The sequence below is a fragment of the Cryptomeria japonica genome, chromosome 10 (assembly GCF_030272615.1).
Source record: "Cryptomeria japonica chromosome 10, Sugi_1.0, whole genome shotgun sequence".
In the NCBI taxonomy this organism is placed as follows: domain Eukaryota; kingdom Viridiplantae; phylum Streptophyta; class Pinopsida; order Cupressales; family Cupressaceae; genus Cryptomeria; species Cryptomeria japonica.
This window is the reverse complement of record NC_081414.1, coordinates 904,675,528-904,694,439: the sequence shown is the minus strand read 5'-3', so window position 1 is coordinate 904,694,439 and position 18,912 is coordinate 904,675,528. Positions and strand designations below refer to the sequence as shown.

Below are 18,912 nucleotides of genomic sequence, written 5' to 3'. Positions count from 1 at the left end.
TTTCCCCTTGAAAGGTACCAAATCTGCAACATTAAAGATAGGAGACAAAGAAACATCAGCAGGTAAATCAATCTTATAAGCATTTGGACCATACTTAGCCAAAATCCCACAAGGTCCAATTCATTTCATTTGTAACTTGGCAGGAACTCCCTTTTGCAATCTAGACTTGTTGAGATGGACCATCACAAAATCTCCAACTGAGAATTGGACATCCCTCTTGGAAGCATCCACCCTCGCCTTGACCCTTGTTGTGGTATCTTGCAAAGACTTCTTAACTTGTTCATGGATCTCTTTTAGAGATTATGCCATATCCTTTGCTATCCCACTAACATGTTGCAAGTTAGACACATCATGTAACTCAAAAACACCTTTAGGATGCATACCATAAACAATCTGAAATGGACTCTTACCAGTGGATCTGTTTACACTGTCATTATAGGAAAATTCTGCCCGTGGAATGAGCTGATCCTAGCTTTGTCCATACTCCTTGGTGAGACATCTGAGTAGATTGCCCAATGTTCTATTCACCACTTCTGTTTGGCCATCTATCTATGGATGGTAAGCTAAGCTAAAAGACAAGTTATTACCCAATTTCTTCCACAAAGTCTTCCAAAAATGACCCAAAAACTTAACATCTCTATCTGATACAATGCTAGATGGCAAACCATGTATTCTGACAACATCTTTAAAGAAAAGGAAAGCAATATGACTAGCATCATTAGTATTTTTGCAAGGTATAAAGTGAGCCATTTTGCTAAATCTATTAACAACCACAAAGATACTGTCATACCCTGCTTTTATCTTTGGTAAACCTACAACAAAATCCATACTGATGCACTGCCATGGCCTAGAAGGAATGGGAAGTGGCTGATATAAACCAGCATAAGTGCTATTACCTTTGGCCTTCTGACATACCATACACTGTTCAACATACCTCCGGACATCTCTTTGCATCTTAGGCTAGTAATGGAAGCATTGAACCAACTCTAAGGTCTTATTGAGACTAAAATGGCCACTCAAACACCCATTGTGTTTCTCTTGGATAAGGTTTTCTCTCATGGAACCTTTAGGAACACATACCTGCCCTCCCCTGAATAACAAACCATTATGCAATGTATAGTCAGCATCTCACTATGGAAATGATTCTCAAAAGCAAGACAAACTTTAAAAGCAGCAGCAAAATCATCATCATTAGGATATAAATCTTGAAAGCAATCAATACCAATACTCTTAACTTGGATCTCCTGAATAGTCAACAATCTCCTACTCAAAGCATCAAATACTTTGTTACATTGGCCTTTTTGTGCTTAAGAGTAAAGGTATATGCTTGTAGGTATTCTACCCATTTCACATGCCTATGGTTGAGTTTATCCTGAGAATTCAAGAAATTGACTGCCTAGTTGTCTGTATACACAACAAACTCTTTAGGAAGCAAGTAATGCCTCCACTTCCTGAGTGCCTGCACCAATGCACATAACTCTAAATCATAAGATGAACACTTTTTCTTTTCATCATTCAATTTTTCACTAAAGAAAGCAACTAGTCTATTATCCTGACTCAAGACTGCACCTACTGCAAGATGACTGGCATCACATTGAATAGTAAAGAGCTTATCAAAACTAGGAAGGATTAACACTGGCTGTGTAGCAACTCTAGTTTTGAGTAACTCAAACCCCTTATTGACTGCTTTTGTCCATTGAAACTTGACCTTATGACCACCCTTTATTGTATCTAACATGGGTGCACAAATCTCACTAAACCCTTTGATAAATTTCCTGTAAAACTAGGCTAGACCATGAAAACTCCTAACTTCACTGGCTGATTGTGGGGTTGGCCAACTTGTTATGGCAGCAACTTTGGATTGATCCATCTTAAGATCTCCACTGGACACAACAAAACCAAGGTAGACTAGCTCTTGCTACATAAAATCGCATTTCTCAAGATTTATGGTTAACTGCTCATCAGATAATCTTTGCAAAACAATGGCTAAGTGTTTCAAATGCTCCTCTTTAGTCTTACTAAAAATGAGAATATCATCTAAGTAGACTACCACAAACTTACTGAGAAAATCCTGCAATACTTCATTCATTAACCTCATAAAGGTACTAGGAGCATTAGAGAGTCCAAAAGGCATAACCAACCATTCATAAAGACCCTCATGTGTTTTGAAAGTAATTTTCCACTCATCACACTCTTTTATTCTTATCTGATGGTAACCACTTTTTAAGTCTATTTTGGAGAAATACCTCACACCCCCTAAACAATCCATCAAATCTTCTATCTTGGGAATAGGGAACTTGTTCCTTATTGTGATTTTGTTGATAGCTCTAGAGTCTATGCATAGTCTCCATGTGCCCCCTTTCTTAGGTGCTAACATAGTGGGTACAACACAAGGACTTATACTCTTTCTTATTAATTCCTGATCCAACAACTCTTGAATCTGGCTAGCTACCTCTTTGTTCTGTTCAGGAGTCATTTTATAAGCTGCTTTGTTTGGCAAAGAAGCTCCTGGTATAAAGTCAATTTGATGACTAATGGCTCTAGGAGGAGGTAATGTTGCTGGTTGTCCATCACTAATGATGTCCTTAAAGTTATCAAGAATTTTCTGCACTTCTTGTGTTATCTCAACTTGTTTTTCTTTCTTCTCCTCAGGTTTCACTACAAGTGCATAACCAATCCCATCTCCCTCTTTCATGGTTTGGATGAACTCTTTTTCATTGACTAATAGCACTATAGGTGTCTGTGGTTTGCTGTTGTCTATCTCTTCACTAAGGGATTGAATTTTGTAGACAATACCATTCTTTTGAAAGGAATATGTGTTTTTTTCACCATCATGGTGTGCCCTTCTGTCAAATTGCCAAGGTCTACCCAATAGTAGATGGCAAGTATCCATAGGAAGGATGTCACATAGTATCCTATCCTTGTATTCACCTATGTTGAAGTCTACCCATGCTTGTTCATTAACTAAGACATGTTGCCCCTTGTTTAACTAGTTTACCTTGTAGGGTTCACTGTGCCTCATTCTAGATAGGTTCAATTTGCTAACTGCCTCCTCTGAGATAATGTTATTTGTGGAGCTTGAATCTATAACCACCTTATATACCTTGCCCAAGATTTTGCACTTTATCCTAAACAATGCTCTTCTCTGAGACACTTCACACTTATGAGGTTCTTGCATCAATACTCTCCTCATCATTAGACTCTCACCATCTTCGGTTGCTACGTTCATTGTTGGAGTTCTTGTACTACTTCCTTCCTCCTGAACATAGTTCACTCTCTTTTCACTTCCATGGGAAGAACTAGGCTTTTCTGGACACCTATAAGCAGGATGACCTAATTTCTAACAATTATAGCATTTCATTGTGGAGAAGTAAGACCCTCTACTTGGGCCACTAGACCTACCCCTTCCTGGGTTGCTTGATCCCCTACCCCTATAGTTGGGCTTGCTCCGAGAATCCTCGCTTTTCTCTATAAGCTTAGATTCTCCCTAGGACCTTTGATCTATGTGTCTTCCCCCAAAACTGCCTTGATGGCCTCTACCATCTCTGCCTCTTCCTCTACCTCTGTTATGCTGCTCTTGCTTCTTCCTACTCCTTTTCTCTACCTTGAGCGCAAGTTGATAGCACTTTTGAACTATTGTAGGACACAAAAAACTTAACTATTCCTGTATGTTCCATCTCAAACCATTGAGATACCTAGAAACCATGACATTTTCATCCTCTTGGATCTTTGACCTAAGGCATAGCTTCTGGAACTCCTTGGTGTAACTACTGACATCTAACTCTTTTTGCCTAAGGTTTTTCCTTTCCCTATGGAGCTGTATTTCATAATCCTCTGGAATGTAAGTCTCTTTGATCTTGGACAAAATTCCCTTCCAAGTTACTATGGGCTTTTTGCCCTCTTTCTCACGTTCATCTTGAATGAACTTCCACCATGTTAAGGTAGCTCCTCTCAACCTAGACTTAGCCACCTTCACTTTTTGGGCCTCTGTCACACCATCACATTCAAAATGGTTCTCAAGACCCTCAATCCACTCCATGACCACTTCTGGGTCCATTTTACCACTAAATAGTGGGACTCCTTCTAGTGTTCTCCCACTCATAGCCTTCAAGGCTTTCAAAAAGGGTTCATTCTCTATCACAGGGTCTGGTATAGGGGTTTCATCCTCTATAGCTAATAGCTTACCACTGCCTTCTGTTCCCTCTATCTTATTGCTGGCTTCATCTGCCTTCACTTCTACTTCTCCCAACTTCTACTCTAGGAGGTCTAGCTTCACTCTGAGTAACCTATTTTCTTCTTCCTAGTCTTCCACTTTCTTTGCTAATTCTACATTTGTCACCATGGTTTCCAAATTGCTACTTCTTCCCAAGTGTAACTATGCTCTAATACCACTATGATAGGGAGGTAGTGCAAGTGGGTTGCCCAATAGGCTTGTGTGTTATTAGGTGATAGGTCCTTTACTAGTTTCAAGGTTTTGTTACTTAAATTAGAGTGCAAGAGGTTTATAGATAGCCTAGCAACTCTCCTTGTTCCACCTCCCTAAGACAAAAACTTCTTGGTTGCTCAAGGGCTTCAAATCCATAGTTGTTGGCTTAGTAATCTAACACTTTACTCACTCAATTGGAATTAATTCCTCTATCTTGAACTGTTCTCTGACTGCATAAAGTCTCCTTTTATTGGATTTCAAGTTTGTGTCAAGTTATACCCCCATGGGTGTCTTTGGCCTTCCACGTTTTGGAGTGTAATGATCCTTCTCAAGTGCTACAACCAACTTATGGAGTCTACCTCACCAAATATGTTCAATGTATGCAATAAAAACTTGTCTCAATTGGATTTAATGGTTTTTATTCTTTACAACCCTCTTTGGTGCACCCGATTTGACAAAAACCAATTTTTAGGCCTAAAACGGGCTACAAGGATTTAGCCCTCGTTTTGGGGTTTTGTGCTCACCTTGCTCCAATGATGGACTTCCAGACTAAAATAATCTCATATATGGATACCCTTTTGGGAGTTCTTGAAGATTTTTTGAGTTTTAAGGTCCATTAAGCCTTCTCCATGACTGTCCCAAAAATGGGTGCAAAAAGGAAGGTTTGAAAGGGTTTTGGTGGCAATTTTTGACTAACAAGTTGGAGAACTTCAATATGAACCATACAAAATTGGTTATACCATGTTACATGCTAATTAGGCCATGAAAAGACAGTTTTTACACCTTCCAAGGGTTAGGAAACAAGATTTACAAAAGTTGCTCATAAAGAGCATGCAACATTGACAACTTTTCAATCTTGCTTTCTACAAACACAATTTTTGCATGAGAACCAATTACAATTTGAAGTGTGTAAACATGACTAAAATTAGAGACAATAAGGAATTATATTAGCCCTACACAAAAGGCATTAGGCAGTTACAAACAATGAAACATGCATTATCAAACTAAGTATCATTGTAATTTGCCCTTTCACTGCTTTTTCACTTTGGACCTGCACTTTAAACTGTCAGAAACTCTTTTTAAAAGGTCTAATTGGTGCTTTCATTCATTTCTCTACCTTTGGATATTTGTTTTCCTTCATACTTGCAGTTTGGAAAAGGAAGAATACATAAACATCTTCAACAAAAATATAAAAATCAGTCACAATTGACTGTGGCAGCCAGCTGGGCATTACAATTTTGCCTCAAGGATCATTAATTGATCTTGGCAACCTCAAACCCATGGAAAAGTCCCAAAAACCACCCCTTTTTCTTGTTTTCAAGAAATTAGATGGAGGTACAAGGCTTTACCAACTCCAATAAATGGTGGAGAGGAAGTAAGTGAAAGGAAATCAACTCCAAAACAGTGACTCACTGTCTTTTACATCTTTTTCACAAACTAAAAATGAAATCATCCTCATTATGGCTTCAAAATCCTCTTTGCCTTTACATTCAAACTTAAACATCAAAATAGGTCTGATAAACTAATGAGTGCATTTTCTATGGAAGAGCAATGCATCAAACTTCTTCAAAGACCCTAGCCAAATGGCACACTTGCCTAGGGCTCCATGGCCACAAAACTCCTTGCACCTGCAATTTTGAAATCAAAACAAGTATGTACATATCTTACAAGTTGAACAACTATTTCTTGGGAAGCCATGAGCATTTAGGGCCTCAAGAAGCCAAGTTGGTCAAGCATCCTTGCCAATTTCCTAGACAAGGCAGTGAAATTGTCAAAACTAAATATTTTTGCACAAAATTTAAAACTTAATGAAATTCAATGCCACAAAAGGGAAAAGCTTCAAGAAACATAAGAGTACTAGAAAATGAAAAAATAGTATGACCATGTACAGCAAGTGTATGAACTGTTGCTCACATGGAGTCAAAACATAGTGAAAAACAAGGTAAAAATGGTGCAAACTTGCAAAGTAGTTGATAATTCTGAATGATCAACCCTTAAAATGGCTCAAACAAGAGAATAAATACCTCTCCAAGTAATTTATCCTCCTGTATGGACAAGTACATGTCCAAGAGCACACAAATTTGACATTTTCATGTCTAAAATGACAACTACTGATGCCTAGATGATGCAAGGTTGGTCTCAAAAACCACCAATCATCTTAGAATGTTACTCACACCTAAAAACCAAGCACAAAAAATGCCTCAACACTTTTCAAAACAAATACACATTAAAAACTAACTTTTGACAACAATTTGCTAGGTAACTCCCAAACTGGCAACTTTGAGGAAAAAGAAGAAAACAGGAAACCAAGACCACACAATGAGTTCAAAAGTCATCCAAACAACCTAGAACAACTTCAAAAAAATCTTAGACAACTTTCCAATTTAAAACTAATAAAAACCAAATCTGCTATCAAACCTGTGATGAAAATGAGGCCTAGGTGCTCCTGTACCACTCAAGGAGTCACTTGACTTCTTTCTCATTGGGCGAGTATGGTGTACGAGTACCTAGTTTTGAGTGCATTTTCTACATTTTGGTGTGTGAATCTATAGGTTGGTTTTTGATTGTGAATAATGGATAAATCATAGGTCCACATGTGTTTGTGATATGCATTTGGAGGTTGGATGTCAATGGGATCATGTGTTTACTTAATTTTGGCTTATAAGCCCTTGTAAGCCTAAAATGGCATGAACATGCATTTTGGTGTCAAACATCTTGTAAAGCCTTATTTGGCATTGAGGAATGTCATGTTTGTGGTTTTAAGTCATCCTAGGTGGTTTAGAATCAGAAACAAATCATGAAATGCAAAAATACACTTTTTGGCAAAAGTTGTCAATGTTGCTTGACAACATTTTGCAACTTTGAGCAACTTTTTGCAAGTTTGAGAAAATTGATGGTTAAAGAAAATGATGGAGAGTTATTTAGGGCCAAAATTCCATATAAATTCCTTGAGTATGAATTTAATCAGGTTGGTGAATGCCTAGAGCAAATCATAATACATTTTGAAGACCACTTTCCAATTTTTGCCTTGTATTTTCTGAAATGTGGAGCAGCAGTCCATACTTCATGGATTGATTTCATTTTTTTTATTTGATAATTGATTTGTAAATTTTATTTTAGTTCTTAGGACTCATTTGAGTTAGTCTCTGTTGCAGGTTTGAATTGAGTTTTCTATTTTGATAGCTCTCAGCCTAAGCAAGGGTTTTAAAGGCGCAAACATGGTTCCAGCTTGAAGTCCTTTGGGTTTCTCTCAATAACCCTTGGGACTCAAGCCATGGAACCTTTTTATAGTTTAAATAATCTTTTCTTTTTATTTGGAGGTCATTGAAAGGCCATTGGACATCATTTCCTAGGCGAGCTCAGTCATAGCTCGGTTAGGAAGTGATTGCAAGTTCTTGTAGGGATGAGAAGGTTTGGAGTTTCAAAGTGTTTAGAATGAGCAAGTGTGGTGTGGCAGAGCCTATGTGGAATTTTTGAGGTGTGGCAGATCAAGGAAGACATTAAACCCCTTGAAGAAGACCAAAAAGACCCAAAAACCCTTCAAAACATGCCATTTTTAGGTTCCATACCTGTACGGATAGACCTAGTTTTCTCACTTTATGAATCTAAAATTTCTTCCAAAAGGGTACTCAGATCATAAATTAGTTTTCCTAGCTCATTGGGAAAATCATGAGTAATTCCAGAAAAACCAGTTAGGTAGGGCTAATTGGGGCTCTAGGGCTACTAGGCCTAGAAAATAGGGAAAAGAGGGAGCAATGGAGAAATGAGTGAAAGCCAAACACAAAACTAGTTGATTGGTTTGGAAAAACCTTAAGGGCACCTGCTACAACCCCTGCAAGCATATACTAGAAGTTTGATAGAGTAAGGTTGGATTTACCCTGGTGAATCTCAACCATGCCTAAGGAGTCCATGAGCACATTCTGATTGGGAGCACTCCTAGAGAGTTTACAAGTTTGGATTGGTTTCTAGACTAGTGTAAAGTGAAGGGAGACCACTAAGACAGTACTCAACTTCTTATTGGAACATGATTGACTCTCTTTGAGTACCCCTCCCCATCAACTGTGAACTATTAGGCTTTTTTTGAATTAAATTATCTCCCATACCGATTGTAATAAAACCAAAGCTAAGGGCCAAGGCTAGATTACACAAACCAACATTAGAAAAATTATAATTAAATATGATATCAAAAATGTCACTTTCTCTTCCTTTCGAAAAGAAAGTCCAGTTTATAATATGATTGAAGTACACTGTGGACAATATACAAAGCAAAAAAGTCATTTTAAAAAAATTTAAGACTCGTAGATTTTAAATCCCTCAACGAAAGGACAAAGGTTGGCTAACCTTTCCATATTCCTATTGCCTTCTCTAAGGATGTGTTAATGTCATGTCATCAAATGGAGTGGTGAGAGCTTGGCATCTTGAAATCATATCTATAACCTACCAACTTGGTTTGGTAGTGCCTTGTAACATCATAATAACATTCTTGGAATCACCTTCTATGATTAAATTTCATCCTTTATTTTTGGCAATAGAGATTCGATTAAAGGCTTCCATCACCTCTACCATGTTGGAGGTTTGGTAACTGAGACTAGCCACATACACTACCAACACTTTTCCATTTGAGTTTCTAGTGACACCACTCCCTCCCACCAAACTTGGGTTCCCTTTAAAAGAATCATCAAAATTTAATTATAACCAACCAAGATGGGGTGGTATGGTGGGGACCATTTAATGCTATTTGTAAACCCAACATGAGGGTAAGTAATATTAGACAAGACATCCATCAAACCCCAATTTTTGGTCACACACTAATTTAAATGTGAGGGGGATGTGAATGCCTATTTTCATTGAAGGATTTCATGTTCTCGTTAACCTTATTAATGATCATATTAGTTAGGTCTAGCCAATGAGTCTTGTGATCCCTAAAAATTCTATTATTACTTTCCTTCCATAAGGACCACCTCATATGGAGGAAGGCTTGCCACTAGAGTAATTGATTAAGGGGATGTGAAGAAGGCAGAGTCCAAATGGTAGATGCCATCTTGGGGCATTAGTGCCATACCTAGTGAGTAAAAAAATTACTAGTTTTAGTGTCATAAAATTGTGCCTCCTACAATTTTAACCACATTTGAAGTCCTCACCTTGGCGACAACATCCTCCTTCATAGCCAAGACCTCTTTCTGCATTTTCACCCCTTGACCCTTTCTTGTTTGAGCCCTGAGATAGCCTCAAGACCCTATCCGAGCCCCAAGATAGGGCAAGACAGGGGCGTGGCACCCCTATCCCCCCTAGGATAGGGGCATGGTGCTCCTGACCCACCCTCTTTTGGTGGCCCCAAGATAGGTCCCCACGACCCTATCTGCACTTCAGGATCCCCAAATCTCCTTGATGTTAGCCTTTGGTGAGATGAATTAATCTTCTGAGGCATGTATAAAAGGGAGTTGGTTTTCTCATTTGTAGGAGGCAAAATTAAAGAAGGAACGAGATAAGCAAGCATAGGCAAAGATATACATCATCAAGCATTCAAGTCTTCTTCATTCATCCATTGGAGCAATATTACAACATTGATTTGCAAGTATGTGTGTGTGTGTTAGGGTTTTTTCATGTTACATGTCATTCCATGCAACACTTGTGATTACATTCAAGAAGAAAAGCAATCATCATCAACAAGTTGTAGATCTACAAGGCATACATTTTCATTGTTTACATTCAAGCATTTGCAATTACTTTCTTTCAAGATTAATTCGTCAACTGGGATTTGACTAAGGAAAACCCCTATCCACAACCCCTTTTCCTCTCCTTTCTGTGTAGAGGTTGCAAGTGCATAATTGTAATTGCATGTTTGGGGTCCATTTGCAGAGATAGAAGAACCCTTTTCATTCTGCGGATTTTGTCGAGGACCATGTACACTCCTGCCACAGTCTCGATGACTTTTATCCAAATTTGTAAGGCAGATCTGTATTAGTCTAGTTATCTCAGAACCAAAGTTACATCGTGATCCCGAATAGATAGCTCCTCATTTCACTCATTTTCTCTCTCTTTTCCACATAGTCAACAAGTCAGCTTTCTCATTTACAAAAGAGGGTAAATCACACTTCAACCCTTGCAATCCACTTGGAATTCACATCCTTGTTTCCCTTGGATTTGGATCTAGTGGATTCAGCCCCTCTTTTGAATGTAAAGTGTCTCCATGTGAAAATCATCCTACTGATTTCCTTTCTCTCTCCTAGGTAGGGAATCACTAGGGTTCAATTTTCCACTTTACACTAGTGATCTTCTATCTAATTTTCCAAGAATACATACAATGAAACAATAGATGGTCAATGCTTTCCTCAACCTCTTCACATAGAACACATATATTCACCAAATAGAATCCCCTCTTCAAGAGATTATCAATAGTCAGGATCTTCTCATGACACACTATCCAATAGAAAAATATAGATCTTAGGGGTTGTTCTATAATTCCACACCAACAACCAATTAAAGGAGGGCCAAGAAGAAGGATAAATGAGCTCAAATCTAGATTTGGTAGAGTAATGAACATCCTTAGAGAGGGCTGAAACTAGGTGATTGACAACCTCCTCCCTTAAAAACCTCAAAGAGTTGAGAATCATAAGAAGTTCCATAATAGCCCTTTAGAGAGGGGGATAAAATTCCTCTATAGAGAATCTCTAGATAGACAGAAAGGTGTCAGGAAATTATTAGTCAACTAGAAAGGCCCTAGGATAAAAGCACAAACCTGTGTCACATTTTAGGTCAACTTATCAACACAAGTGAATTTAAGTAATTGTAACTAAAAATTAATTTTAGTCAAACATATGGTCTATAGAGATTAATTATAGCTATCTTATATATAGGCTACAACTTTTCCAATTGAAATTGTCTACAAAATGTATATTTTATACCATATTGAGTGTAATTACCAAATTTTCTTTTTTGTTGAAAACTCAATGTTTCAACAACTCCTACTCTTATAAATAATTTTTTTTTTTGAAATGTAAAAATATCCTTTTATAGATCTATAAGTGAATTTTGCAAAATATATATCTTTTAATATTTTAATTAGTTTTTTATATTATTTTTATTGAATGTAGGTCATCAGCACTAAAATATATGGTTGATTATCTTGTAAAGGAAAAATATTAAAATTTATTTAAAATTTTGGAAAAAAGTAAATGCACTAGAGAAAATAGTCTATTTCCAGATAACATAATTCTTTTCTAATTTGGATTAAAAATTAAGAAAAAAGATGACACCAAATAGAAAGAGTTATATTTCAGTACACACAACTTTTCAAATTTATTGAAAAATATATACACATAAAAAATAGTTAGAAATATATTTTTGCACTAAAGTTTCAAGTTATCAATATACAGAAGAAAAAAATGAAGAGAAAAAGTTAAAATTTACTATATAAAGTCGGATGCCTTGTGTAACTTCAATTCCAATATTTTATCAACAATTAAATTATAGTGTTTACTTTATAAGAAAGTAAAATCAAATAATTTTTTAAAAATTTACAAACATAAAATACAAAAAAAAATACACATTTTATTAGTTTACATCATTTCAAAATTCAAAAAATATATTTCACTTTCTATTAATTCAATTTAAAAAGGTGAAGCAACATTGGCCATTTCCTTTATAAAAGTGTGACACAACTTTGTTCTTTAACCCCCTAAATTCATCAACCAAAGAATTCTCAATAGCTAAGCAAACTGTGTGAAACTCAAAGGGGAAAATTGAAACCCAAGAGCCTTTCTAGAATCTAATGTGTCTCCCATCTCAAACCTACCATAGTAGTTTTTTTCAAAGCAATTGTTTGGATTTGATCAAATTGTTCCAAATGTGTGAGCCTCTCGGAAGCTCATCATGAAAGAGGAAGGATAAACTATTTCCTACATCAAGATATTTATTTGTCATCACCTTCGACTAATCATTCTTTACCATGGAGATTTTCCACCCAATTTTAGCAATTAAAGCAAGATTAAAGGATTTGGAATCCCTAATTTTTTTTATGTTGCTTGTTGTTTGATTAATTATTTTAATTGCTAGATCAATTCCTTTGAAAATAGTTTTCCTTGCACACAAGAAGAATTAGGAAATAATGATAAATCATGAAACTCTAATGCTTGACCTCTACATTGGAAATCTCAAAAATAGGAAAAAATTTGTATTTTCTTTTGCTAAATGATAAAAAATGTCATAAAATCTTATACAAATAAGCATTAGTTAATACAAGAGATAGAAAAGAATGAGCAATATTTCAACAATAGCTATGTACAACATGTTTGTCTTGGTAAGGTTGGAACATTCCTTGATTCAAAAGTTTCTTGAATTTCCTTTTTTATAAAAAAAAAGGTCTAATACTTGACCCTAAAATTTGAAATTGTCCTTCTTTGCCACTTCGAAGAATTTTTGGACATGGAAGAGGATTGGAAAGACAGACAACTAGAGAAGAAAAAAAGAAATTTGTCAAAATGCATAATGAATTTACATGCAATGCATCACCTTGCATTTCTCTATACATATACCAACCATGTCACAAGATATGGAAATTTCCCGTACTCTATCATAGTAAGTTCAAATGGTAGAGTGATTGATTTTTTTTAATTTCTTTATTCTTTCTATTCTAGCCAATACATCATTTTTTTGTGAATAAAAAAATTCAAAAGTAAGATTTTCTACTACAAAATATTTATAAATTTTATAAAGTGTGTTTTTCTGGTTTACTATTACACAATGTCCTACAAAAATAATAGCGTAATATGAAAGATACAATCTATGAAAATAAGAACTAATAATCATAAAACATTTCATATTTCACCATTATATTTATATGATATTAGACAACAATCATGCATAAATTTTTTTTTAAAATCATATAAGCAAGTTATGAGAAGTTAGAATTAGTACCTTGTTTACTCTAAATTTTTCCATAAAAAATTAAAAAATAATATTGTAAATTGAAGGATATTATGTGTCTCATTCGTTTAACTTGTAGGATAGCGAATTGGCCACTATGATTGCTATGGATGCCCACTACACAAAGCCATATCTTGTTGATTAAATCAACAAGAGACGTCAAATAAATAAAGTTGTCAAAATGCATAATAAACCAACATGCAATGGACCACCTTATATTGCTCTGTGAATATACCAAGCATGTTACAAGTTATCAAGATGCCACAACCCAACCTAGCAAGTTGAAAGTGTAGGTATATAAATATTTTTAAATTTCATTAATGATTTTTATTCTAGTCAACTTAAGAATTTTTTGTGTTAGCAAAAAAATTAAAAATTAAAATTATCTATCCTACCAAATTTACAATCTTTGTAAAGTGACATTTTAATTTTTACACAATCTCTAATTAAAATAATAACATAAAATAAGAGACATAATCTATCAAGATAAAGATTAATAATTGTAAGAAATGATTTTCCACGGTCCATAGAATTAAAATACAAGTAAACATAGAGTAATCCAAAAACTTGCATTCTAGAATTAACAATTTTAAAACATAAGATTCCATATAAGATTCAATATAATATTCCACGACAACAATATCTCACATGTTCAATAGATATAGAGACCCTATGAATAAGTTATAGAGTTAAAATTTCTAATTCATTTAACCTAATGTTTTCTAACAAGAAATTATGTATCTAATTCATTCAACTAGATACGATTCCGAAAAGGACATATAAGCACTATGGATTCCATATTATAAAGTTCCGTAGTGGACATTCTAAAGTAATGGTCCAGGGCGGCTGTGGAAAAATCGTGTAGTCCACTTCACACTTGGAAGCCATCATTAATATGTTCATCATTCTCCAGAAGCCATCATTAATATGTTCATGATTGTCAATGTTCATCATTCTCCACTATGAATAAAATATCGACCTAAGGATTAGGTTACAAGTCCACATCCGGCCTTCCTTGAAAGATTACGTCTTTAATTTGCTTGGTATAACTCCGTCATGATGCTATAAATGTCAGCAATGTACTTTAAATGTATGACGAACAAGCTTGTTTTTCCCCCATCATCACTATCAAAGAATTTGCGTGTTCCCGATATTCTGTTTTGGCAATATGCTGTTAGTCTCACCATGCTCTCTGCTGGTGTTCTTTACATCAGCCATCTTATTTGGTTCTCAAGCAGTAGCAGAAGTTCATCGCTTGACTTTCGTTGTAAGTTATTTTTCAACCAGTTAAAGTTATTTTTCAATCAGTTAATGATATGATATTTTTATGTTCAATGTTTCGGATTACATTCTATAATCTATTATAAAAAAGGAAAGTATGAAAAAAGAGAATGTACAGTTCATGTCTTGAGTTTCCATTTTTCGATTGACAATTTTACTATTTCTATTCAAATCATTTGTGTTAAATATTCATGAATCCTTTCTTTTGTTTTTGCTTTGGGTTTGACTGTTAGATAATGACAACAATGAAAAACATGGAAACACTAGAAATCAGAATTTTCTAATTTCTTCTCACAGAAAATAACTTCTTTTTTGTGAGAAAGTTTTTACTTTCTTTTAAGGGGTTCTTCATTGTGAGAAAGTTTCTACTTTCTTTTAAGGAGTTAAGCGAGTTATTTTTATGATCGGTGACAGCAGATGTGTAGTTTGTAATTGTTTTCTCTTGAACAATAAGAAATACCGATACTTTGCTCCATGGATGTTTCCTTGACATTTTGTCAAGGTTTTACCACGGAAATTTGTGTCTAGCATGTTATTTTACTTTTTAGTTTCTTTTCTTCAATTTTTCTTTGCCTCTAGCTTGTTCTACAATATTTAATTATCTGGGATTTCCGCTTCCATTTGCACAAGAAGTAATATCAGAGCAATCATTTTTGTAGCAGCTGTGTTAGAATTTGGTGTTGAGTTTTCCAGCATCAAATGGATAGTGTTCCTTACATCAGCCATTTTATTCTATTCTCAAACAATAGAAGTTGATTGTTTTAGTCTTCTTTTTATGAATTATAGTGCTAAATATTTTTATATCTAATATTTTGAATCACATTTTATGATGTATCATCAAAAAATTGAAAACATGAAAAAAAATATGCAGTTTTTGTCTTGAATTTTGATTTTCGATTGACAATTTTACTATTTATATTAAGTCATTTGTGTTGAATACTCATGAATCATTTCTTTTGTTTTTGGCTTTGGGTTTGGCCAGATTAAAGAGACGCCCATTACTAGGCAATGCCAGAGACGTAACATAATCACAGTGAATGGACAGTTTCCTGGTCCAACTCTGTATGTACACAGGGGTGACACTCTTATCGTCAAAACTTATAACACAGCCCCGCATAATGCCACCATCCACTGGTAAATAGATATATACAACCTCCAAATGCTTTGCATGGAGAATATCCCTGTTGTAGGCTATGGTTTGCATTTACGAAACAAGACTCACTTACAAATATTTGTTTTCCAGGCATGGAGTGAGACAGATTCGTTCGGGGTGGGCTGATGGACCTGGTTATATTACTCAATGCCCCATTCAACAAGGAGGTAATTATACATACAGATTCACCATTGTTGCCAAGGAAGGAACCTTGTGGTGGCACGCCCATGTCTCCTGGCTCCGTGCAACTGTTCATGGAGCACTGGTCATATATCCTCAGAAAGGCAGATGTTATCCCTTTCCTAAACCTCACGCCGAGATTCCTATCGTGCTAGGTAATCCTCAATAAGACCATATACAGGATTTGAATTTCTGATCTAGGTAGTTTAGACTAATCCATTTCTCTTAATGGATACACTCGAGAACAAATAAGATAAGAGAGAGAACTTGTGGCGGTTGCTGTTTGGATCCTATTGCAAAAAAAGTCAAACGCAACAAAAGTCTACACAGTAGAATTCAGAAAGTAATGGATTGTGGAAATTTAATATCTTTTAGTTCAATTATTGTTATAGTATTTGTGATTATAATATTCAGTCTTGTCACATAATAATAATTCATATGTAATCAGAAAATAATTGAATGTTGATCAGCATCCATCTATATATCCAAGATGATATTCTATGAATCTTATGTTAAAAAAATATAAATTTTTTTATTAATAAGTAAAATAAATATTTTTTAGATAAACTATCATAATTATCTATTATAAGCATCAATACCAAGGGATTTTCACAAACCATAGTATAGAGTTAAAGTAGTTTCTGGATTGGATTGTGTATAATATTTTTGTATCAATGTTTTGGATCACACTCTGTGATCCATCATGAGAACCAAAGGAATCAAATCAAAATGAGATGATTCATTTGATTCCTTTGGCTCTTATTATGCTGATGATGGATCACACTCCGAGTGTGATCCGAAACATTGATACAAAAATATTATACACAATCAAAACCAGAAATTACTTTTACTCTATATTATAAACATATTCAAATGTTACAATATTCAATGCAACTTTTACAAAATTAAGCCACACAATTACTCTCCCCTCTCCCCACTCCCCCTATCTATGTATATATATTTTAATGGATTTTGTAAATATTTTGCATCCATTATATTAAACAGGGCAATGGTGGAACAGTGATCCTGAAGCAGTCGAAATGCAATCAATTCTCACAGGAGCAGCAGCTAATATATCTAATGGTTTTACCATCAATGGTCAGCCAGGAGATCTGTATCCTTGTTCAAAATCAGGTATAAAGTCTTCATAGGTAGTCATGCAAGAGCTTTACTACTATTAGCTATTCAACTCGGGATTGATAACCTAACCATTCACATGCAGGAACATCTAAAATCTCAGTGCAACAAGGACAAACCTACCTTCTGCGTATTGTCAATGCTGCAGTAAATAATCACCTCTTTTTCAAGATTGCATCACACAATTTCACAGTGGTAGCTGTGGATGCCAGCTACACGAAGCCATACACAACAGACATTATGCTTATATCCCCTGGCCAGACTGCTGATGTTCTTTTCACAGCCAATCAACCACTAGCCAAATACTACATTGCTGCCAAAGCATACACAACTCAAGCTATTGGATTCTTTGATAACACCACAACAACTGCCATTCTTAGCTATGTGGGTTCTCCCTCATCTGCCACCCCATCCTTTCCACGGCTTCCAGAATACAATGACACTGCAACTGTGACTAAATTCAATAGAGCATTACGAAGCCTAGCTTCACCAGAGCACCAAGTGAACGTTCCCAAAACCATTGATGAGAAACTTTTCATAACTGTAGGACTCGGTTTATTTCCCTGTCGAACTAATATAACCACGAACTGTCAAGCCCCTAATAACACCAGAGTAGCCGCTAGTCTGAACAATGTATCTTTTGTCCTACCAGATACCGCTATCCTTCAAGCTTATTATTTTAGTGTTAATGGCGTCTTTACTACTGACTTTCCTCCAAACCCCCCAGTTGTGTTTAATTATACAGGCGATGATATATCCAAAAGTCTTTGGGCGCCCATTACTGGTACAAAAGTTTATGTGCTAGATTACAATAGTACAGTTGAGGTGGTGTTCCAAGGAACGAATATCTTCCAACCTGATGACCATCCAATGCATCTTCATGGTTATGACTTTTATATAGTGGGAGAGGGTTTTGGTAACTATAATGCCGAAACAGATCCACTCACATTCAATCTGGTCGATCCGCCACAACGAAATACTGTGGGAGTTCCTGTCAGTGGGTGGACAGCTATCAGATTCAAAGCTGACAATCCAGGTATTAAAACAAGCATACGATCTTCTATTCTAACATTATTAAATGACATATAACTTGAGATTAGACACAGAAGAATATGTGTAAAGTAATGAATAATTACAATTTGTGCAGGTGTTTGGTTCATGCATTGTCATTTTGATGATCATGTAACATGGGGACTGAATATGGTCTTTGTGGTGAAGAATGGGCCTGGCTATTTGGCAAGCTTAGAACCTCCTCCTCATGACCTACCCAGATGTTAGCCGGCAAGCTATAACATCACCTCGATTGCAGGTTTAAAGTCCACCACCTTAGTTGTATGGAGTTTCCATAGAGACCGGGGAAAGGGGAAATATTCCCCACGCTCTCTTTGGCATCTAGTCCTTTAACGTACAATGCTCTATTTTGTATGGGTCTTGTGTTTTAACTTCTTAAAGTCATTCTATAACTTTTAGATTGGTCATCGTTGGTTTGGCGATGTTTCAAGAATGTTTTCTGCCGAGAAATGTATTAAAGCTACTTAAATCTAATGAGGATCACCTTCGAGGTGTTTTGAGATTAATTTGATGTTAAATTGTTCTTATGAGACCATTTTTAATGGTATGCTTTATCATTGTATATTTAAAATAGTATTTAATTTATTTTTTAAATATATAAAAATAAAAATATATATAAAAGTTGTATTATATATATATATTTTTTCAAATTAAAAGTTGAAATTTGAGTATTATACATATAAAACAAAAAATTGTAAACATGACAAATAGTCAATAATTGTTTTCAAATGTAATGACA

General features: G+C 35.4%; 1 protein-coding gene across 1 annotated transcript; it reads left to right on the top strand.

The window, feature by feature from the left end:
* Window positions 1-14,441: 14,441 nt before the first annotated feature.
* LOC131061715 (laccase-12) lies at window positions 14,442-18,643 on the top strand. Its single transcript, XM_057995528.2, has 6 exons — window positions 14,442-14,618; window positions 15,615-15,766; window positions 15,876-16,120; window positions 16,971-17,099; window positions 17,188-18,138; window positions 18,250-18,643. Exons 1-6 carry the CDS (start codon window positions 14,520-14,522, stop codon window positions 18,378-18,380), a joined length of 1,707 nt encoding a protein of 568 aa, XP_057851511.2. The 5' UTR covers window positions 14,442-14,519; the 3' UTR covers window positions 18,381-18,643.
* Window positions 18,644-18,912: the final 269 nt, after the last annotated feature.

What these genes read in the sequence shown, in the direction of transcription:
- LOC131061715 (XM_057995528.2), top strand. Translation starts at nt 14,520, where the DNA reads ATGCTGTTAGTCTCACCATGCTCTCTGCTGGTGTTCTTTACATCAGCC. An exon ending in TTCATCGCTTGACTTTCGTT is followed by an intron (nt 14,619 to 15,614) that starts GTAAGTTATTTT and finishes GGGTTTGGCCAG; the next exon opens with ATTAAAGAGACGCCCATTAC. An exon ending in ATTCAAAGCTGACAATCCAG is followed by an intron (nt 18,139 to 18,249) that starts GTATTAAAACAA and finishes CAATTTGTGCAG; the next exon opens with GTGTTTGGTTCATGCATTGT.